Below are 22,543 nucleotides of genomic sequence, written 5' to 3'. Positions count from 1 at the left end.
TGTACAAATAATAATAATAATAATAATAATAATAATAATAATAATAATAATGAATATCTTATTAAACAAAAAGAGAGAGTAATGACCCCCAGGGACAGGCTAAATAATGCTTTGTTAACTCTACATTTTCTTATTGGTGAAAAAGGGACAGCAGCAGCTGAGAGCCACTGGGCAACCAATGTACTGTAAGGACATGTTGACAGAAGAATGGAAATCTGCAATAGTTTGAGATGGGGACGTGTTTATGCTTATATATCTACAGGAAATGAAAAAATATGGTTACTAATGAAACTTATAAAGATTAGACTTAACCAGGAAAGACCTCCTGCTAGCTGAGACTTGAATATTTCACATAGTAAATGAATCTTGTTGGCTACCTGGTTCTCATGATGCAAAAAAATATACCTTTAAAAGCTTTTTTTTTTAGAGCAAAAGACCAGATAACAATGAAGATAAAGAAGTAGCCCAGGTGATCCAGCCTCACAGACTGCCTCAGTTACTGTTTCCTCAAGAATCTACACCCAGGTCAACCTCAAAAGGGCCCAAATGATCAACACCACAGAGAGTGGACAGAAGACACACAAACTACACAGAAAAATCAGAGACTGGACAAAAACAGAGACTGGACAGGAAAAGATAATGCTAGTTTTTCCAGCCATTATCCAATATCCTAATTTTTTAAGGGTACTCAAAAGATGTTTTCCCCCAGAAAACAAAAAATAATTTTAAGAACATGACGCTTCCATTCCCAAGAGGTGGGCTGGGTGTTGTAGGTCATTTGATGGGTTATGGATTGGACATGGTAAGGAAGAAAACAAAGTAAAGGTTACAATCAGGGATCTCTCCCCCCCTTTCTCTCTCTTTTTAATTTTATTTATTTATTATGTGTACAATATCTGCATGTGTGCCTTCACACCAGAAGAGGGCGCCAGATTTCACTATAGATGGTTGTGAGCCACCATGTGGTTGCTGGGAATTGAACTCAGGACCTCTGGAAAAGCAGACAGTGCTCTTAACTCTTAGTCATCTCTCTAGCTCCCTTTCTTTTTCTCTTATCTTTCTCTAAGGGTGGGGAGATATAGGATTATAGAATAAAAGGTAGATTATCAAATCTACTTGTGTCAAATATGTATTGGTATAGATTATTGTATATTAATAGCAATTTAGGATTGTTTTGTTCAAGTATTGTATAAATGCAACTCATTTATTGCATATTGGTAGATTTTATTTTTATTTTTTTTTTTTTTACTTTCATTGGTGTCTTGCTTGCATGTATGTCTGTGAATGTGCCAGATCCCCTGGAATTGGAACTACAGACAGTTGTGAGCTGCCATGTGGTTGCTGGGAACTGGACCCAGCACCTCTGGGAGAGCAGCCAGTGCTCTTAACCACTGAGCCATCTCTCCAGTCCATATGGACAGAAATTTAAGGCTAGTTTGATCAACTTTTGCTTAACGTATTGTACACATGCAACTCATTTGAAAATGTGGGGCAAAATTCTAATCCTATGAAAGCTAACTAAATTGTTTAAGGTGATTGGAGATGCAAGTTAGTAGTTAGCACCTATACTTATAGTCTTGTTAGATACTAGTTTAGTTAACTACAGAAATAAGCTTTATTTAGTCTCTTGTATATGTTTTCAAGGTTTAGTAAATAGTACATAGCTAGAAACAAGCAATGCTGCTCTACAGATAGATAGATAGCCTTCAAATACTTCAAAGATCTACAGAATATGGCATTTAAAGATATTTTAATAATAAAAGGCTTTTCTGACAGAGAAACACATCTGCTCCTGGCAGCACCTTCAATCTAAGATGATGATGGGCATCAAAGAAAAAGTGTGGCAAGATAGCCACGGGGGTGGGGGTGGGGGTGTCCTTCAACTGTTGATAGTAGGCTGTCTGAGCAAACTGAACAAGCAGGACACTGGAAAATTGACTAACATTGGAGAGACCAAGTGGTCAGTCCTTCAATCCCTGCGTGTCACAAGAAAGCCTGTCAGATATTCTGGGCAGTAGGCTGAAGAGAGGCTGCACCAACGACACAGAGAAACCTCTGGTGACTGTCCAGGTGGTCAGCTGTCTCTGTCATTTCTACAGTTCAGGAAGCTGTTTGCTCTATGTCTCCTATATACTTAGGTAGTATTATTTCCTTCCAAGTTCTCTGATGGGGTTGAAGACTAAATAGTCATAGTTTTGCTACCATTAAGCTTAAGACAATGGCTTATGTCTAAAAAAGCCGTTTTACGGTATATAGATGTTTTTAGGTTACAAAATATATGTGGTTTAGGACTCACCAGGATAGAATAGAAAGTGGAATACTTTTTACTTTTTCCAAGACTGCCAAATACAAATGGACTGGACATTGTAATTCTTACCTGATAATTCTCATAATTCTTATTGTATATAGTTTATTAATGTTAGAGAAAAAGCCAATTTTTTTTTAAAACAGAAAGGGGGAAATGTGGATGTTTTGGTTTATGATATGTAAACATGCTTTTGTTATAATCCCAAGTGTGTGGGGGGGGTTAGTTTGTCAGCACCTGTTAATTGTCACCTGTGGCCAATGGCCTTTGCCAGCTGGACTTAGTTGATGTCTGAGGACTTTGAGAGGCATAAACTGGCAGTCCAGAGGAAGAAGGCCTGGCAGCTGGGAGGAGAACTGCTTGCTGCTGGTTCTCTGGACTTCTGGAGTTTGGGACGACAGACATTGGAATTGCCCCCAAAAGAATCCCAGGCCTCTTGCCCTGGGAAGAACTAAGAGGGCTACATCCTCTTTCCCTTACAACCTTCTTTTCCCCTATCCTACACCTGGGGTGGAAGGGAGGCATAAGCTTGAAGGAATCCCCAAACAAAGTAACATTTGAAAACTTTGTGCTTCCAGGATCACTCCTTTCACCTTTATGTGGTTCCAGGGACTGAACGCGAATCCTCAAGCTTTCCCAACAAATGCTTTTAGCTGCTGAGCTAGCCTAATGAGGCATTTCAATAGAACAATGTCACTGAGTTCGAGGCCAGCCTGGTTTACAGAGTGAGTTCCAGGACAGCCAAGGCTACACAGAGAAAACCTGTCTCAAAAAAAAAAGTCACAGTGTAAGCCAGGCTGGCCTTAAACTCACAGAAGTCTGCCTCCCCAGTGCTAGATTTAAAAACATGTGCCACCACCAACATAGTTGAGGCTGGCCTTGAACTCCTGGTCTCTCTACCTCCACCATCACCCCAAATACTGGATTTATAGGGGTACACCACCATGCCTGTGTTTTAGGCTTTTCCCTCTGGCCCTCATCCTTGGAAGGCCGAGTCTGTGGACCGCCGGGCTCAGCTGGCTCCCGGTTAGAACACACACAGCGTTGTTAGCCTAAGCCCCACCCTCTTCTTTCCGTTGAAGCCTGAGAAAGAAAGGGCAGGCGCTGGTTTGTCCTCGTCCAACTTTATTGCTCCAGACACAGAGGGGAAGGAGGCCGTGGGCGGCGGTCCTAGCCCCATCCCTTTGTAGACAGAGGGGAAGAGGGCTGCGCAGCCCGCCTGGGATCCTGGCCACGGCCAAAACATTCACACACACTCAGCAAAATAAATACTGTCTGGCAGGCTCCGCTGCTCCAGTCCGCAGGCCTGGGTCGGCCCGGCTTCTACCCTCTGAAGAAGTCGGGGCCCGTCCTCTGCTGTGCAGGCCGGGTTTATGGCGAGGAGGGTCCGTGACCAGAGAAAGGGCGAACCGGGCTGGAGGAGGCTCAGCTCAGCGTGCAGCGCTCCCGCCTGCTCAGCTGCCGGCTCACCTTGCGCCGTCGCTGCTCCAGGCCGCGTTCCAGGCGCTCATCTTCCTCCAGAGCGCTGGGGACCGACGGGGTGGGGGGCGGGGGGGTGCAAGTCAGTCTCAAAGTCCGCCCTGTCTGCAAGCCCTGGGATTCCGGGCTCGGCAGGAGTGCGCCCCGGGGCCTCTCCAATCTCCAGAACCACCCAGGTCCCCCACTCACATGCGTTCCTTCTGGTCTAGGTCTCGGACCAATTCATCCCTCTGGTTCACCAGGGACACCAGCTCCTCCAGCAGGAGCTGCTCCCGGTGCTGCTGGGGAACGGTTTTCTGCCACTCTAAGAGCAGAAGCGTGAGTCAGGAGGATGCCTAGCCGGCCCCATCCTACCTCCAAGCCTCTGCTGTGCCGTTTCCCACCTTCGATGGCCAGCATGGCGCGCAGCTCCCGGCTCAGCAGCTCGAACCTCCGCTCCAGGTCCTGCTCCTCGATGCTGACGGGAGGGGGGCCAAGTTAGACAAAGGGGGACGCGAGTGTGCGGGGCTGTGACCGCTGCACCTCCGTCAGGTTCCATGGGGTCCCCTGACGTTCCAGCCGCCCTTCCGTTACACTCCGGACGTGTAGGTGGCTCCCTCCCCACAACCTCTCTTTTACACACAAACACGCGGGGAGGATTATTCGAATGAAAAAAAAAAAAAAGTAAGCTAACATTCTTCTGGGAAAACGATTCAAAATGCAAAGCTGTGTAAAGGCAATGATGGGGAGAGCGGCCTGTCCCCCACCCCACCCCCGCTTCTGAACCTGCTCAAATTCCTCTCGGCCCCTTTTCCTCACTGTAAAGCCGGAGGCAAATTGTTTTTTCACTAAAGAGTACCAAGTTAGGAGGCGAACGCTAATTCAGATAAGACAAAGCATTAATGAGACGGTTGGGCAAAAGCTTTCCCAGAAGATCTCTGCAGAGAGAAGTGACTTGCTAACTGTAACCACAGTATGAACTAGGCTCAGTTCTAGGCAGTCCTGAGCCAGCTGGGTGGGTGGGCTGGCGGGGGCCGCAGCGGGGGGCTTAAAGGCCCAGACTCACAGCAGCTGCAGCTGGTCCTGCCTCCGGATGAGCGCGTTCTTCTTGTTGACCAGGGTGAACCACTCCTGGATCAGCACCTCCTCCTGCAGCCTGTTGGCACCTGAATTAGGCCAGGACAGTCACCACAGCTGCCTCCTGTCAGGGCAGAGCAGCTGAGGATGGGGAAGGCGGGGGGGGGGGGGGGCTTGTTTCCCCGTGGCTTCTCAAAGGTCCTAGCTGCGTGCCTCCACCAAGCTTCTAGGGAGGTTGCTGAGGAGTGGGCCCCGAATGACAGTCCCACCTGACTCCATGAGGCTCCTCAGCTGTTTCTCCACCTCGGCGGCTCTCCCATCTATCTGTCTCTGCTCCTGTTCCAGGGCCTGCAGCTCTGCGCACACGTACTGACTTGTGTCCTGGAACCGTTGCTGGGAGTAGAAGGGGGAAAGGCAGGTTGGCTCCGCATAGGACCCGCTCAGAAAGTACGCTAGCTCCGCCCACCCGGCCTCGTTACCGCGACAGCCCCGCCCACCCACCCTCCTTACCGCGACAGCCCCGCCCACCTAGCGCTCCTTACCGCGACAGCCCCGCCCACTCGGCCCTCCTTACCGCGACAGCCCCGCCCACCCGGCCTCCTTACCAGTCCAGTCTCTTCGGCTGGAGCAGGGGTCGGCTCCTCTGAAGGAGGGTTCCCACCTGCAGATAGAAATGAGGCTCGCTCCCTCCAACAGGCAGAAGGCCCCGGGAGGTTCCCAGGAGGATTCACGAACATCGTGAGCTGAGCCGAGCCACCACCCCCACCACTCACCGGGAGGCTGCTGTGGGGCCGTGGCTGTGAGTGGGCCAGAGTCAAGGCTGGAGTCAGGGTTGGGGCCTTCCTGTGGAGACAGTCTGATGAGAGCTGGTTCCCAACGGTCACTGCCGGTCACCACAGCTGCGCACCCACACAGCGGAGGAGGGATCTTAGTCAGCCTCTCCAGCCCTACAAGCTCCTCAGGGAAAGCCATGCCTTCGCCTCCCATCCCCGAGCCTGGGCCCACACACTTCCTTGCCTCCAGATTCTCCTTTGGGGGCGTCGGGTCGATAGTTGTTTTAGGGGGAGTCAGTGGCAAAAGGTTGGGAAAGACGGCAGGGACTCTTTCTTCCCTTCTTTCCCATTCCTTCAAGGAGCCCCTCGGGTCACCTGGACCTTGTCATTTAGTGCTGGCACTTCTATCACTAACCCTGAAGGGACAGAGCCTAATCGGGATCTAGACTATCCTGAATCAGCTCTACCCTCTGGCCAGAAGGGGGCGCCCTCCTACCTGATAGGATCCGATACCTAGAGCCCGCAAGGCTCTTCGTAGAGACTGAAGAATTTAACCTGGTCCTCATCCTCAATTGTACCCCATTCCCTGTTTCTAGAGTCCAATTGTTTAAAAAAAAAACATTTTATATTTATTTGTTCTATGGTATATGTGTTTTTGCAGCATATTGGGGCCCAGAGGAGGGGGTCAGAAGGCGTGAAGGAACTGGAATTATGAGCCACCATGTGGTTGCTGGGAATTGAACTCAGGACCTCTGGAAGGGCAGTCAGCGCTCCTAACCACTGAGCCATGTCTCCAGACCTGGAGAACCTAACTTCTCACTCACCTACCAGTAGGCTCCTTGGACAATACTGTCAGCCCCGCCGGCAGGTCAGAGGTATGGCGCCTAAAGGAGTCGCTTCCTGCTCACCCCAATGTGTCCCCCTCAGACAAGCCTTCCTAGCTCAGACGCTACCCTGTCCGGATTGGATTAGCAGTGCTGTCACTGGCTACCACCATGCCACCTCTGTGCCCTGCCACTAACGCCACTCTCAAGCTGAGAGGCCTCCAGCACATTCAGTCATGGCGTGCCCCAGCCCCCAGTCTCGCTGACCAGGGCCTCAGTTCCCTTACCCCTGGAGTCTCCCCAGGCCAACACCCTCCTCTCACAGCAGTGGACTTTCAGTTCCCTGAAAAGCTTCCTGGGTCTGAAATCCACCCTCCAGGTTGGGTTGTTCTGGCCCAGCTTGGACCCCTCCCACAAGGGGCCAGTTAAGGCTTCCTTCCACACCCTCTGCCTCCCCTCCTGGCCTTCTGGTGTCTGCTCCCCCACTGAGACAGAAGTCACCGAAAGGCTTACTCCTGGTGGCTCTGACCCCACACCCTCCTCAGGCTGCTGGCTACTGCAGCTGCAGCTCCTCAAACTCACGAGAGGTGGCCCATTTATTTGGGACAGGGTCTCACTGTGTAGACCAGGCGGGCCTCAGACTCACAGAGATCACCTGCCTCTGCCTCCCAAGTGCTGGGATTAAAGATGTGTGCTGTGTGCCACTACCACCTGGAACACTGAAAATATTTATTTTTAATTGTGTGTGTGTGTGCCTCGAGTGTAGGCATCCTCAGAGACCAGAGGCCTTGGACAACCTGCAACTAGAGTGACTGGCTGCTGTGAAGTGCCTGTCTGATGTGCTTGGAACTGAACTTGGGTCCTCTGGAGACCAGTACTCACTCTTAACCACTGAGCCATCCCTCAGGCCCTGGTTTATTTTTAAAATCACACGTATGTGGAAATGTGCATAGGAGCGCAGGTGTCCTTGGAAGCCAGAAGGGGCTGTCAGACTCTCTGGAACTGGAGCCACTGGACATGGGTGCTGGGAGGCAAACTCAGTCCTTTGTAAGAGCAGCTTGAGTTTTTAGGCCCTAAGCCGTCTCTCTGAGACTCTGACCCTTTAGATAGGCCCAGGTCCAGCGCATGAGGTACACGGAGTAAAGGCAAGAACTCCTGAGCCCCGATGTCTCCCGAGGACCACACGAGGCCTGGGTTATTCACACTCCACAGACAAGGAAACAGGAAGCCAGAAAATGATGCTTGCCGCCGAGCTTGACCTATGGCCCAGGGTTGTCGAACTCAAAACTTGTTCCCAGCAGGATGGCGGTAGCCCATGCCTTTAGTCCTAGCATTCATTCCGAAGACAGTGGCAGGAGGATCTCTGTGAGTTTGAAGCCAGCCTGGTCTACAGAGTGAGTTCCAGGACAGCCAAGGCCACGCAAAGAAATCCTCTCAGGGCTGGAGAGATGGCTCAGTGGTTAAGAGCACTGGCTGCTCTTCCAGAGAACCAGGGTTCAATTCCCAGCACCCACATGGCAGCTCACAACTGTCTGTAACTCCTGTTCTAGGGGATCTGACTCCCTCACTTATGTAGGCAAAACATCAATACACATTAGAAAGAACAGAAGTTAGAAGAAGAAGGAAGAAGAAAAAGGAAGAAGGGAGAAAAAGGAAGAGAAGGAGAAGAAATCTTGTCTCAGGGGAAAAAGACCAAAACAAAAACCAGCCAACCAACCAAAGAAACAAAAAAACAACTTGCTCCCACGCCCTGGTGCCCTGCCCTCACTGAACTTGACTGTCTCTGTGTGTAAAATGGGGACAGATCCCCGCCCTGACTCCAGACAGGCATCTAGTGAAACATTTAAGCTCCCATTTTTGACCTCATGCAGTGGTGGCCACGCCGCTTTGCAAAGGGTTTTCACGATTTTGGGCCTTTTCCTGGGGTGGGGGTGGGGGTGTTGTGGGGTGGAGCAACGAGGGGGTGGGCTTCCTGGGGGCGGGGGGGGGGGGATGGGACACAGCCTGTCAACTGTGTGGGCCCAGCAGGGGGCGCCTGTCAGTACCGCAGGCTCAGAACCCAGGTTCAGGACAGCAGCGGCAGTAACTGCCGGTTACTCTTTCTTCCTCTCTCTCGACTTCACTATTCCCACCTTAACAGGCGTGAAGCATGGCTCCCACAGGGGCACTGTGGGGAGCCGAGGGATCATGGAGCTGGCCCACCAGGCGGAGCAGGCGGAGTAGGAGGTTGAGGACGCAAACAGCGACAGCATTTGTGCTTACTCACACCAGCCCTGGTGGGAATTCCAGAGCTGCTTCCTCGTGTCTGACCCAAATTTCCTCTTTCTATACTTCTGGCCGGGCTGCCCTAGAAGCGCCCATGCCTCCCAAGCAGCTGCTGCGTCTGCCCTACCTCAGCTTCAAGGTGCCTGACCTCCTCCTACTCCAGACCTTGGGCAGCTCCCAAGGGTGGAGTGAGGCTGAACAGCCTCCCCCAAACAGTAGGAGCTAAGTCAGCCAATGAGAGAGCCTCCTCATCCCATGGGTCAAATATCTCTAGTTCGGCCAAGGCAGGAGGAGGGCCGGGTTTGGAAAGATCAGAGGCGGGACTCTGCCCCGGGAAGGGTGGATGTCGGGCCTCCCCTTTGTGATTTAAAGAGCCACTGACCTACAACATTAGCCGTATGGGCTGGAAGTCACACCTCCATCTCCTCCTGCAGGAAATGCCTTTCTACTTCTCATTCCTAGGTTCCCTCGTGTTTGGACCTTCCCTCGGGCCTCCAAGCCTCAGGCTGGCCTCACTGTCACCTTGCGTCTTCATGGAGATGACCGTCAGGTCCCTCGATGAGACCTGAACTCCTTGATGCCACCTTTTTGGTTGTGTAGGACTCGTTTGAGAACCACGCCTTCCCATTTTCTTTCCCCCCCCTCTTGTTATTTCGATTGTTAGTTATATGTGTGTGTATAGCATATCTGTGTGTGTTGTATGCTTGTGTGCTGTATGTTTGTGAGCATGTGTTGGGGGAACAGGTTATGCACCACAACATATGTGTGGCAGTCAGAGGACAGCTTGGGAGTTGGTTCTTTCCTTCCACATGGATACCAGGGATAGAGCTCTGGTCATCATGCTTGGTGACAAGAATCTTTACCTGAAAAGCCGTCAGCCCCCTACCCGATTTTTTGAGGCGGCATCGGCATCTCTCCCTGAGCCTGGAGCTGACTAATTAGCTGACTAGGGAACCCCGTCTCCTCCTCCCAGAGCTGAGATTGCAGGCCCATGCTGTCACGCCTGCACTGGTGCAGGCTTTTTTCACGGTGAGGTCCTCCTGCCTGTGCTGAAACACTTCACCCACTAACCCCACCACCACACCCCCAGCCCCGGCATGTTTGCTTTGTTTTGGAATGGCTTGAACTCCTGATCTTTCTGCTTCTGCCCCACAAGTGCTGGGATCTGCAGGCATCAGTCTCCACATCCAGCATTTCACTGTTATGGTGACACTGGGATTTGAAACCGGAACCTTTTAGGCAAACCTCTACCCCTGAGCTATTCCCTTAGTTCTCTATTTTTAAATCTTTATCTACCTATCTATTGATCTATCCATTTTTGAGACAGGGTTTCTCCTTGTAGCCTTGGCTGCCCTGGACTCGCTTTGTAGACCAGGCTGGCCCCAAACTCACAGACATCAGCCTGCTTCTGCCTCCCTGAGCACTGGGATTATATGCGTGTTCCACGGCACCCAGCAGTCCTCTATTTTTCACCAGGGAAGATTGTCCATCTTGTCAGCCTTTCTCAGCTGATTCCCTCCAAACCCTGGGACCAGAGCCGGGCAGCTGCAGGTGTGCAGTACCCCTTTCTGCTGTCACCCTCAGACTGAAAGTCTCTGGCCAGTGTGTGTGTGTGTGGGGGGGGGTCTGAGACCTGAGGAAACAGGGGTGGAGCCATTCTTCCAGGCAAGAAGTCCCACCTCCTAACTCACATTAAGCCTCAGGGGTTAAATATTCAAGCCGGAGAATCTGGAGGCTGGGAGGAGCTACCGGGCCACTAGAGGACAGTATCCTGCCCCTCGCTCTGAGTGAGGCAACTGTTGTTGCTAGGTGACACCCAAGGCCACACACAGAGAAAGAAAAGGCCCAAGTAGCCGGTGCCGAAGCTGGAGCCTTCTGGGAATTTTGCCGTACAGCCCATGTTTCTATAAACTGGGTATCAAATGTTAGAAACTGCTCGAATATACAAAACCGGCATCACCAGCTAGGTGTTGGCTTTGACTCCTGAGGAAGGATCCTCCCACGGCCTCAGGGTCCATCTGATCTAAGGGCATCCCAGCATCCAGCTAAGCCGCTTCTCTCCTGCACTAGCTTTGACCCTGGGGCCACTGAGGCCTCTTCTCTGAGCGCTCCCCACAGTCCTACGCTGTGGGTACTCACCACAGCCCCAGGTCCTGCAGGCCCTGTTCCGACTGCAGCTCCAGTGTCCGGCTCATCCACAGAGAAGGAGTTGCTGTTCCGCATCCTGGATCGCCTCTTCTTTAGCAGATCAGCGTCACGCACGTGGGAGAAAGAGCCATGTGCTCGCGGTGGAGGTACCGGTCCAGCCTCTCCACTGACAGAGGACCGTCTCAGCCTCACGCCACCCACGCCACCTGGCGCCCCCACTCCGTTCACCAGCCCCTCTGTGGGGGCAACGGGGGATGTGGACGACCGGGCTCTGGGGCCTTCCGAGGGCGCTTCCGGGGGGGTTGCTTCCTGGGCAACCTTGGCCTCTCCATCCTTAGGGACACCGCCCAGGTCCGTGTCCCTGGAGTCCGCCTTGGGTACCGCCCCAGCCCCACGGTTCACGGCCTCCTTGGGCTCTGTGGGCGCTTCAGCCCCGTGCTCGCGAAGCCGCTGCGCCAGGTCGCCCGCGTCCAGGCCGTCGGGCATGCTCGGCTGGGCGTTGCCCACGCGGTAAGTGCCAGAGCCACCGCCGCCCTCCAGCTGCACCAGCTGCAGCTCCTGGCCAGTACAGAAGGCACGGATCTGGCACAGGTACGTCATGACGATGAGCTTGTCAGGTACGGACAGGAGCACCATGTCCGCTGGCTCCAGCAGTCGAGACACACCCAGGGCAGCGAAGCCATCAAAAGCCTAGAAACGGGGCACTCTGGTCAGGCTCGGCAGGATCCCCGCAACACTCCAGACCCCAAGCCCGCCCAGCCGGGTCCCCTACTCTTGAGCCAGGATTTGCTTAGTACCGCCCTCACCCTCCCGCAGGAGGAACACTGGCATCAAGGCCCGCCCTCACTGTTACCTAGCAACCGTACATCGCCCACCCAGTTATCAAAGGATGATTTGGGCCAAAAAATAAAAGAGAGAGAGAGAGAGAGAGAGAGAGAGAGAAGAGAGAGAGAGAGAGAGAGAGAGAGAGAGAGAGAATTAAAGATCTAGGGGAAACATGCTTTTAAAATTAAAAACACCAATACAAAACTAAAGCAAACAAACAATTTAATAACCAAAGAGATTTTAAAGTTTCTAAAAGCCAGGCCAGCGGCTTGAATCTCTCCTTAGACCCTCTCTCCAGGCATGGCTCCCTCCTCAACTCACCTGCTTGTTGTTCTGTTTGATGTTGAGCGGGTCAAGGGAGAAATAGTCGCTGCAGAGAGAGAGAGTGCTGGTCAGAAATGAATGGCACCCACGTCCCCGTCCATCCCAAGTCCCTGGCAGCTCACATCTTGTCTGGGTAGAATCGATGTAAAATAGCACAGAAGGCCAGGCCGTTGCGCCAGGATGTGGTGAAATTGGTGATGCACACACCACGGTAGCCACGTGTGACCTCTTGGCACCACTCCAACAGGGTCTGGCTGGACCTGACCAGGGCAGGTGGTGCCTGGGGACACAGGGGCGGGTTAGAGGATGTACCTTAATGATTAGTGTCCTCTGCCCTTTGGGGTAAGCTCAGGCCTGCCATAAAACCACCCCAGGTCTTAGAGGTCACCAGAGACCACTGACCAGAGCATTACCGCCAGGCAGGGCAGGGGAGTTATCTGCCAAGGTCACCTAAAAGGTCAGTGGCACCTAGGCAAGGTCAGAGGTCACCAGCAGCCACACCTCAAGAGTCAGCTCAGAAATCAGCTTAGGGGTGTACAGCTCCATGCAGCCTAGCAGGGTGGGAGGGCCAGGGCATTCTGGGAGAGGAGGGATGAGAGACCTTCTTGAAGCTGAATCCAGCCCCCTCTTCCCCCCAAATAAACCACATCTTGGTCCACCAGGTGGGTCCATGCAGAGCCACTGTTCAATCAGCCCCAGGTTAGTGGAAGAAGCAGACTGGTCCTCAGTGGCCTACCTGGCTGCCCGGCAGCCTCCTGTCCTCTTCAGACTCCTCTGGGGAAGAGGCCCCCGAGGGCCTGGGCACCCCAGCCCCTGCCCCACTGGCCACCTGTGCCTTACTCAGGCTGGCCTCTTCAAGGCTTTCATCAGCTTCTTTTCCCTTCACGGTTCCCAAGACCCCAGATTCTGCTTCCTGGGCCTCAAAAATATTAGATTTATTCTCTAGAGACTCAAACCCCTTAAACCTCTCTGCTTCCTTGGGCCCCAAAGTCCAAGATTTGGCCTCTACTATCCCCAAAACTTCAGCTTCTGTTTCTTGTACTCTGGGTACCACTGGCCCTGCTTCCTCAGCCTCAGAAACTCTTTGCTTAGTCCCTGGGATGCTTGAGACCTCACATTTAAGAGCTCCCCAAACTCCAGATTCCTGGACCCCCAAAATGTCAGTCTTTGCCTCCTCAGACTCCAAAACCATAGTTTCTGTCCACTGGGCCCTCAGTACCTCGGCTCCTGGGCTGGAAGCCGCAGAATCCCCTGGTTCTATTTCTTGGGCCCTGGCTATCTCAGCTTCTGCTTTCTCTGTTTCTACTCCCAGAAGTGCTGACTTCCTTACTTCTGTCTCCTGAGCCTCCAGAATCTCAGATTTTACTGTCTCAGCATCTAACTTCGGAATCTTTGAACCCCCTATTTCTGCCTTCTGGATCCCAAATAATTCAGCATCTACTGCTTCTGTCTCTACCTCTAAGATGTCCCACATCTCCTTTTCTGTCTCCTGGGCCCCCACTATCTCAGACTCTTCCATCTTATCTTCCATCCCTGGAACTCCTGAATCCTCAGATGCTATTTCCTGGGTCACCAGCAGCTCAGCCTCTGCCCCTCCAACCTCTGTCTGTGATAGCCCAGTGCCTCCCCCCTCTGTCTTCAGGGCCCCTGATGTTTTAGATTCTGTTATCCCAGCCACAGAACCCCCACATAGCTCCTTGGCCTCCAACAGCTCAGCCTCTCCAGCATATGTCTCTGAGACTTCTGAAGAGGCAGCCTCTGCTTCCATTGTTCCAGTGCCCAGCACCTCCCAAACCCCTGATGTTCTCCCTGGAGTCCCAAAGATCTTGGCTTCTGCTGTCCCGGTGTCTACCTCCAGAACACCTAAGTCTCCTTCCTCTCTCTCCAGGGACCCGTCAGTCTTGGATTCTGGTGTCTCAGCTTCTACCGAAGTTACTCCACGACCTGCAGATGTCTCCTGGGTCCCCAGTATACCAACTTCTGCTGTCTCTACCACTGAAACATCTGTTTCCTGGGCCCCTTCTATTCTAGATTGCATCTGTGGGGGCCCTGAACCCTCAAATGCTTTTTTATGGGTCCCCAATATCTCACTTACTGCTGTTTCAGTCTCTATTCTTGGAGTCCTACAAGTCCCCACCTCTGTCTCCTGCATTTCTGATACATCACACCCTGACATTTCTGCCTCCGCTGCTGGAGCCTCCAAACCTTCAGCTGCTACCTGCTGGGTCTCCAGTATTCTAGCTTCTGCCTCTCCAGCCTCTGTCTTCTGGGTTCCCAGTATCTCAGCCTTTATCTTCAGGTCACCATTACCCCCATTTGCTATCTCCTGGGCTTCCCATATCTTAGTTTCTGCTTTCACTGTCTTGGTACCTGGAACTATAGCACCCCAAACTTCTGTTTTCTGGATACCAAATTCCCTATACTCCCTTATCTCAGCCCCTGTCCTCAGCATCCCCAGAACCCCAATCTCTTTATCCTGGGTCCTCAATACCTCAGACTCTGCTGGTTCAGTAGCCTCTGACTCCAGGACCTCTGATCTTGCTGCTTCTGACTCCAATATTTCAGTTTCTGCTGTTCCAGTCTCAGCATCTGGACACTCTGTTCTCCCAACATCTGTCTTTGGTGTCCCTATAGCTTCCTGAGGCACACACTCAGCCTCTGTTTCCAGAACCCTCAGCTCCCCAACTTCTGCCTCCTGGGCCCTCAGATCTCTGGATATTGCCCTGGGGCCAACTGATGGGACTCCCCGAAAGCAGCTCACCTGGGGCCCAGCACTTGCTGCTCCCACAGCAGAGCCCTTCTCCAGGCCTGTCCTCCCGATTGCAGGGGCTCCACTCCCAACCTCTGTGTTTTCTCTCTCCTGGCCTGCAGGCCTGGCACCCCTGAGGTGCCCTAGAGGCATTTCAGGCTCAGCTGGAGATGGGGTCAGGTCACTGGCAGCCTCTTCCAGGGTCCCTGCCCCCATCCTCCTCTGAACACCCCTAGGAGGAGCCTCAGGAGTTTCCCCAAGTCCTGCCTTAGGCCTCAGGCCTGCAGCTTCTGTTCCCTCCGTGGCTATATGCTGTACCTTTGACTTCTGCTCAGCAGCTACTTGGTGAGGTTTTGAGCTCTCTTCAGCTTCTTCAGCTGTGGTACATGGCTTCCTAGTGTTCTTCTCTCTGTTTCCTGCCCCACTAGCCCCTGGCCTGTCCCCAGTGTCCCCCTCTTCAGCTTTGGATCTTTCTCCTCGCAAAGCATCTTTGGAGCCTCTGACCTCAATTTCTGGTTCTGGCCTGGCTCCAAGGGCCTCTGTCCCTTCCTGAAAGCTTATCTGGGTCTGGGTCTCCCCAGAAGAACTGACTCCTGTTGGAGGATCCTTTGAGGTATTGGGGACCTCATCCCCCCTATAGGGCAGTGGGGACTGGGGTACATCAGAGCCTTTCCGGAGCCGAGGGGCTGGGGTGGGGACCATGTCTGGGCCTGGCTGCCTGGTGGACCTGAGGAAAGAGCAGAAACAAGTGTTGTCTCCTTTTGGGAGCTACTCTCAGCTGTGCAGCATCTGTAAATGTTATAGCACTTGAGAGGAGGGTGGAGACTGGGGGCGGGGTAGCTGCTTCTAACAGCAATGGAGCTGGTTCCTTACCTTGTCTCTGGTGGGGATTGTGGGGGCCTTGGGGTTTCAGGCCCCACCTGGCCCCCGGCTGAAGCAGCTGGTTCTGACCCCTGGCCCCGGGAGGCCCTGGCCGGGGGCTCAGGGACACTCACAGGGGCAGGGCTGGTATCTTCAGCACTAGAGGGTTTGGCAGCTAGGGGGAAAGGGAGTGGACGCTGAGGACTGCATTGTGACATAGGTCCAGTCCCCAGCCCCAAGCCCAGGCCAAGCCTCACCTGCCTGCTGGGGCCGTAGGTGGCCTTCATCGTCTTCCTCACAGAGTGTCTTTAGCCCACGAGAGAGATCTAATAGGGGACCCATTGGAGGGGGATAGTCAGGCCAAGGCAGGACTCTACAGCTTGGGCCCCAACCTGACCCCAGCCAGAGTTCAGGGCCTACCTGGGAAACGCCCCAGTCTCAGGGCACAGCCCCGGCCTTGGCGAAGAGGCAGGCCCACAGATGCAGAAAGAGAAGAGTGAGATAGAACCACCAAAATGAAGGACAAAAGGCTTTAAGAAGGAGAGGGGAGAGAGACCAGAAGGGAGGAAGGCAGATTGGGTGGGGTTGCGGGGGAGTAGCCCACACTTCCTGTGACCCAGCTTCTCAGACCTGGTAGGACTAAATGAGCATCCATCCAACTAGAGATGAAATGGCCAGGAACATGGGGAGATACCGGGGACCCATTCTACAGGACTCTGCTCAAGACTAGTACACCCACAGGACCAGGAGCAAACTGGGGCAATCAGAGCCACTGGGCAGTGCTGAAGCACCTGTCGCTGGGCATGCACAGGCCAGCCCTGCCCCAGAGCAGCCGGTACTTGGGACACAGGAATGCTACATCCATCTTAGGTCCTGGCAGTCTCAACCCACAGATGACTGTGAGCCCACCTGACTGGGGCCCTCGAGGAGCGCCATGGCCATTAGCTTCATCCTCATCACTCTCAGCAAAGTCGTCCAGGTTCCCCACGTCGCTGGGCTTCACACTCATGAGGCTGGCCAGACTCTGCATGTCATCATCCCTGTGGGTTTGCGAACAGGAGTGAGGGTTGGGGTCAGAGGTCACGGGCCAGGGCCAAGGAGACAGTCCCCAACCCGAGGGACAGGCGAGAGCTTACGTGGCACGGCCTTCACGCAGCAGCACCCCTGAGAGGGTGAGGCTCAGCTCGGCGTGCACCACCTTCACAGACTTGGGCTTCAGCCGCAGTCGAAGTGGAACCTGAGCTGGCACAGGCCCTGCATGGCGGGCCAGGTCCACATCAACTGTGGCCAGTACCTTCCGCTGTCCCTTGGACTCCTGTGGGTGGGAGAAGTGGGGAAACAGAAGCATCGGTTGCTGTCCTGAGGTCCCTGAGATCACAGGCCCAATATACCCAAACACTCACGTTTTCAATAATAAACGTCCATTCTTTGGCTTCATACTGGTCCACGTGAGGGTCCTGCGGGGGGAGCACTGATGAACACGGGATTTCTTTCGAGGAGGACAGAAAAACAGTCTGTACTGCTGTGGGTGGGGTGGGGGTCATCATACCTGCTGTTCCTCCTGGAATGCACTTTGGCTTCTCTGAGTGTGTATATGTGGTATTAGATTGAACCCAAAGCCTCACGACTGCTCTACCACCGAGCTCATACGCAGCCAGCCATGTACTCCGATTCCTTTTTAAGATATCTATTTGTTTTTATTTTATGTTTTTATTTTGCCTGCACGCATGTCTCTGCGCCACATTTGTGCATCGCCCCTATAGGACAGGAGAGGGTGCTGGGACCCCCAGAGCTGGAGTTACGGAGGGTTGTTAGCTGCCATGTGCATGCTGGGAATGGAACACGGGTTCTAGGGAGGAGCAGCCGGTGCCCTTAACTGCTGAGCCATCTCTTCAGTTCTTGTACCCTGGCTTCTGATCCCAAGTAACTTTCTCAGTACAGGTTGGGTAAATGCTGCCCCCTCCAAAAAGCCCTTTCACAGCCACTGGCAATAAACCCACAACATTTTTGGTCCCACCATTTGGTCCTTGCTTATGGGTGAACAACCCGCCAAGAATGCCCCGACATCACTAGTCTCTGCCTACGCCTGCGCTCTAGACACTCACCCTGTACAAAGTCACAGAGATGTCCACGTTCTCAGGGACCATCCACACCACGGTGCCACGGTATGGGTTCTGGATGCCAGGCTGCCAGCTGTGGGCCTGCAAGGGAAAGCAGGAGTCCTCCCCGAGACTGAACTCTCCCCTTCTCACCACCACACCCTTATCTTCTCCCCTCCATCTCCCTTTCTCTCTAGAGACACCACTATGACTTGAACCTGACTGCACTCCCCCGTCAATTCCCATCTGCCTTCGCCTTGGCCCTACCCCTGACTGCATCCCAACCTGGACCCCAGTTGCCAAGCTTCCTCACCTTGGAGCAGATCCGCCGGTTCCGCCGGGTCCATACCACCACCAGCTTGTCAGGCTGCCTGAAAGAAAGGGAAGAAGAGCTGCTTAGCCAGGCCAACCCGCTTCCCCATCTTCTCTCCTCCTCTTCCTCGCTCCTCCGGGGTCTCCCCGGCTCGCTTCCCAAGGAAAGGACACCGGTAGCTTCTTATCTAGGGCCACAGGGTGTAGGTGGGGCAGGGTAGGGACTGAAGGGCAAAGGGCTGGACAGTGAAGATTGGAACAGGGACAGCCAGGGAGGGCCAGATGCACACACGTGTGCGCACACAGAAGCACGGGGAGACAAAGTCTCAGTGGTGAAGAAGTCTATTTGTTCAGAAATACTTGTGTGCCTCTGGAAGGTCAGTCTTGTTCTGAGGACAAAGCAAAGGAGAAGAAGGTCTAGGGAGCTGAGGCAAGACCCTTGAGGGCAAGGAAGGTAGAGGAAAAGTATAGCCAAGAAGGAAAATAAGCCTGGCTGGACGGTGCAGATCTTTAATGCCAGCACTTGGGAGGCAGATGGAGGCAGGTCTGTGAGTTCAAGGGCAGCCTGGTCTATATAGCAAGTTCTAGGCCAGCCAGGGCTATATGGTGAGACCCTGTCTCAAGAGCAAACAAGTATGGTGGTGGTGGTGGGGGTGGGGGTGGGGTGTGTGTGCAGGTGTGCAAAAGAAAATAAATCATTAAGTGACTTTTAGGGGGCTATGAAAGAGCCTGCCTGGAGTCTCTTTGAGACTGAGGATCTGAGCAGAGGCAGGAGTGGAGGAGGTGGCTTTATGTGCAGATCTTCAGAGAGGGCTCCAGGTGGAGGAACTGGCCAAGGATCTGAGGCCAGGAGAGAGTGGCAGAGGCAGAGTGAGGGTGAATGGGAGGAGTGAGGCCCCAGAAGCTCAGGGTTGGCTTGCCACTCCCCACCCCACCCCCACCTCCAGGACATACACAGATGTCTGCTGCCTTCATCAGCCCTGAGCAGAGCCAGGCAGAACTCCTACTTCCTCAAACCCAGGCACACTGACCACTGCTCTAAAGGGGTGATGGCAATGGAGCCAAGCAAAGTTTGAGGAGACTCCCAGGCAGTGACAGCTATGCTGAACAGCAAGCATGTGTTGCACAGACTCCGGAAAGGCAGAGACAAGCAAGGAGAGAGCTGGGCTGGCACGTGGCTGGGCCCTGAGGACTGGGCCTCTTTAGGCTAGTGTCTAACCTCTGCCCAGGAGGGTGGGGTTGGTCAAGGAAAGGATCAGGTGAAGCATGAGGGCCTTCCCTGTCTATTTCCAGCCCCACACCTGGATACTCAGGTCACACAACTCACAGCCTCTCTGGAGGCTGAGGCAGGACAAGAGGGTTGTCGTTAACCCTTGAGGTTCCTGAGACACAAAGAAATAGGCCAGATAAGGTCACACAGCTGAGTCGAGAGTCCTCTGACCCAGAAGTAAGCAACCATTCCCAGCCCCAAACCGCAGGCAATGGCCCAGCAAAGCCTTCCCAGAAAAGGGAAACAGCAGGGGTGCCCAGGGAGGGTGTGGCCTGGTTGGGCAGCCTGACTCAGGCAGGCACGCCTTTCTGGGACCTAGGCTGGGGCAGCTTCCTGTCCTGGGCTCCTGGCTAAGAAGCCCAGCGGGCCTTATCCATGCTGCCTGTGACTCAGCCCACTGACCCTGTCTGTCCCCTCTGTCTGCTCACCAGGACCGTGCCCAGCGTCCCTTTGGCCTCACCCAGAATGCTGGGGCAGGAGCCAGAGGCCAGAGTTCAAGTGCCAGCTCTGCTGTGCTACTCCAGCTGGCTCCCCTTCTCCCTCAGCCTTTACTGCAGAAAGGGCCTCCCAAGAGGCCCAGCATGTTCAAGGGCAGAGATTAATGGTGACCGCTCCAGGGACCCCGGCCTCTGCTCATTCCTCTCCCTTTAGACCCCATGGTTCCGGCCTACCCCAGCTCTTCCCCCTTGGGAGTCTATATTTAGCCCCGCCTGGCCTGTGAGGGCCCCTACAGCTGTGCCCTAATCCAGCCAAGGGAAGCTGACACCAGTGAGCACATATATTTAGGGTGTGACGCAGGGGCCCGGGCAGCTGCCCAGTGGGGGGCATGTAAGCCAGACGCCCCAGGGGGGCCCTTGGACAGTCCAAGGCCTGTTACTCTCCAGCGTGATGTCCTCTAACCCAGCTATCTTTCCCTCCACAGACCCTCACCTCCTTCACCCACCACCTCCAAAGACCTCGGGGCCCTTTAAGTCTCTCCCCGCCTCCCTCTCCATCCCTCCAAGCTCAGTTTCCCCTTTTAAGGACATTGTGGAGACATCTCCAGCCTCTGGGGCCCACTCCGGCTGAAGGGGGAAGGAAGGGCAGGAAAGGAGAAGGCCACATCTTCACTGCGAACTGGACCAAGACCCGGTTAGCCTTCCCCAGCCTCGGCCACCTGGAAGACCTCTAAACTTGTTCGTTTTCCACTGCCACCCTGAGCCACAGCTCTGGGCTTGAGGGACGAAGCCTCCTCCCTCCCTCAGGCCTGACCCCAGCTGATTTAAATGTAGGTGTATAAGGACTCTCCACCTGCCTGTGAGCCCTGCCCTCTTCCCCGCACCCAACCCTGTCCACACATCACAACTCCTGGGGTCCCCCAAGCTGCAAGGCACTTCAGTGCCTGGAACACCTAGGACAGGAACCCCCTTAGCCATCAGACTTGAGGGGATTTTTCTCAGTCTCCAACCGGCCAAGCTAAACGGAGTCCCACTTAAGTCTGGGGTACCCCCTCGGGCCTCGCTTCTACTCACCATTTCTTGCTACACTCCAACACCAGCTCATGGTAACAGGCCACAAACTGGAACTTGGCGGCCCGCTTGCCCACTCGCTGCAGGCGCTTCCACACCGAAGTCATGGCCCTAGCGGATCCCGCCTCAGGCTCTCCTCAGGCTCGGGGCTCGCGCTTGCCCGCCACTGCTAGCCCAGCCGGGGTCCCCATGGTCTCTGGGGCCCCTTTCCGCGTTGCCCGTCCCGTCCGCCCCGTCCGCGTAGATGCGTCTGAGGTTTGGACCTCGGGAGATGCTTGCTAGGCTGGCCGCCGGGGTCCGCCGGGTGGACTGGCTGAGCCCGCGGGGCGGTCGGAGCTCCGAGCGGCGAGCGCACCGTTTCCTGGAGCCGCACCCCCGTCCGAGGTGGGCGGGGCCGCGGCGTGGGGCGGGGCGACCCCGCTTCCGGGACCCGGCGTGGCGACCCGGACGCCCGGGTCCCCGGCTTGGGGATGGAGGAGTCCCCACCGCAAAGTCGCCTCGGTGGGCGCCCGCGGGCCGGATGGGGTTGGAGGGACGTGTGGGCTCCAGGCGACGACAGCCCTCAGCTGGGTGCCGCCCTCCGAAGAGCTGCCCCAGCGCCTCCCTTTCTGCGCGCAGCCTTTTGTGGTACTGGCTGGTCCCCTACTTCCCAAGTCTGGAAGGCAGAGACCTGGAGGGGGCCTTAGCTCCGGGGTGGGAGAGCCTTGTGAACACTCGTGTCTTAACCAGGGAAGAAAATCGCGGAGTCTGGTGGCTCAGAGCCTGACTGCTCAGCTGCCACGCGGGAAAACCATCCTCATTTCGCGGTGAAGGGTTCAAATACTGGGTTCCACTCGAGAGTGCCGCCTTGGCCAAAGTGCCAACACCCCGAGCCTCAGCTTTGAAGCCTGTTAAATGGGGCCAACTGTGGTCCTGTCTTTTCTGGTCCTAGAAGGTTGAAACCGGGGCCAGCGGTTAGGGCCGGGCTGGTGTTGCGGAGTCTCGTTAAATGCGCTCCGTTATCGGAACTAGAGAAAAGGTGTGTGTTTGTCCTCCTCCCCTGGGAAGTCCCTGGGGCGTTTGCCGTGGTGTTGACGCCTGATTAGACTCCTTATCACTCACCCATCCGACGCGAATGGTAATGAGCCTCTGCAAGGTGCTTTATCCCCAGTTAGAGAGGTGCCCTGGGGCGTCAGTGCACTGTCTCCCCGCCTAGACGGGACGTCCGGGCTTCCAGGAACGCTAGCCGTCTCCAGCAGGCAAGTGATGGCGAGAGGGGGTAGGGGCGCGGTGGGGGGTGGGGGGGTGGGCTGGACGCCCGGTTTGGTCTCTATCCTATCGGTGTGGTCCTGGGCTTCCTCTGTAAGGAGGCCCCTGTATGTCCAATACCACAGTCCTCCGTGCTGAGGTCCGGGGGCGGCTGCGCGGTCTGAGAGCGCCACGGAGGTGCCTAGGGCCCTGAACCTCCAGAAACGATGCTCTGAGCCCTGAGGCCATTTCCCTTCCAGGGTTTGTTCCCTCCCTTCGACGTCTGCATCTCTCCCTCCCACCGGCCCTACAGCCCCCGGGCACACGGAGCTTTCCCCACACACGGGCCCCTGGGTCAGCCAGCTCCGGCCCACCCATTTCCTGTGCCACAACTCCGCCCAGCACTGGAGGTGGAAAGTTTCTCTCCTCAAGATGGGCGGCTCCTTCCTTCCTGGAAGGCTCAGAGCCGGGAGGAAGGGCAAAGCTGGGCTCTAACACTTAGATCGTAAAGAGAAGGG

At 54.7% G+C, this 22,543-nt stretch overlaps 1 protein-coding gene across 14 annotated transcripts; it reads right to left on the bottom strand.

Annotated features, from left to right (window-relative positions):
- Positions 1-3,413: 3,413 nt before the first annotated feature.
- Ehbp1l1 (EH domain binding protein 1 like 1) lies at positions 3,414-21,148 on the bottom strand. 14 transcript variants are annotated; one of them, XM_055610443.1, is made up of 20 exons: positions 20,802-21,148; positions 18,022-18,079; positions 17,715-17,810; positions 17,013-17,066; positions 16,746-16,924; positions 16,519-16,649; positions 15,867-15,935; positions 15,622-15,784; positions 14,491-15,475; positions 12,736-12,918; positions 12,122-12,279; positions 11,997-12,045; positions 10,842-11,540; positions 5,614-5,683; positions 5,446-5,501; positions 5,110-5,233; positions 4,830-4,929; positions 4,168-4,241; positions 3,974-4,088; positions 3,414-3,830 (listed from the first exon to the last, which is right to left on the bottom strand). In XM_055610443.1, the coding sequence occupies exons 1-20, from the start codon at positions 20,903-20,905 to the stop codon at positions 3,731-3,733; spliced, it is 3,567 nt and encodes a 1,188-aa protein (XP_055466418.1). In that variant the 5' UTR covers positions 20,906-21,148; the 3' UTR covers positions 3,414-3,730. The 14 variants fall into 14 exon arrangements, with proteins under 14 accessions (XP_055466418.1, XP_055466419.1, XP_055466421.1 ...); XM_055610444.1 differs by having other exon boundaries at positions 12,736-12,912; XM_055610446.1 differs by having other exon boundaries at positions 14,761-15,475.
- Positions 21,149-22,543: the final 1,395 nt, after the last annotated feature.

Source organism: Psammomys obesus, unplaced genomic scaffold (assembly GCF_907164565.1).
Source record: "Psammomys obesus unplaced genomic scaffold, mPsaObe1.curated_primary_1811, whole genome shotgun sequence".
In the NCBI taxonomy this organism is placed as follows: domain Eukaryota; kingdom Metazoa; phylum Chordata; class Mammalia; order Rodentia; family Muridae; genus Psammomys; species Psammomys obesus.
The sequence above is the reverse complement of the archived record's forward strand: the minus strand, read 5'-3'. Positions and strand labels throughout refer to the sequence as shown.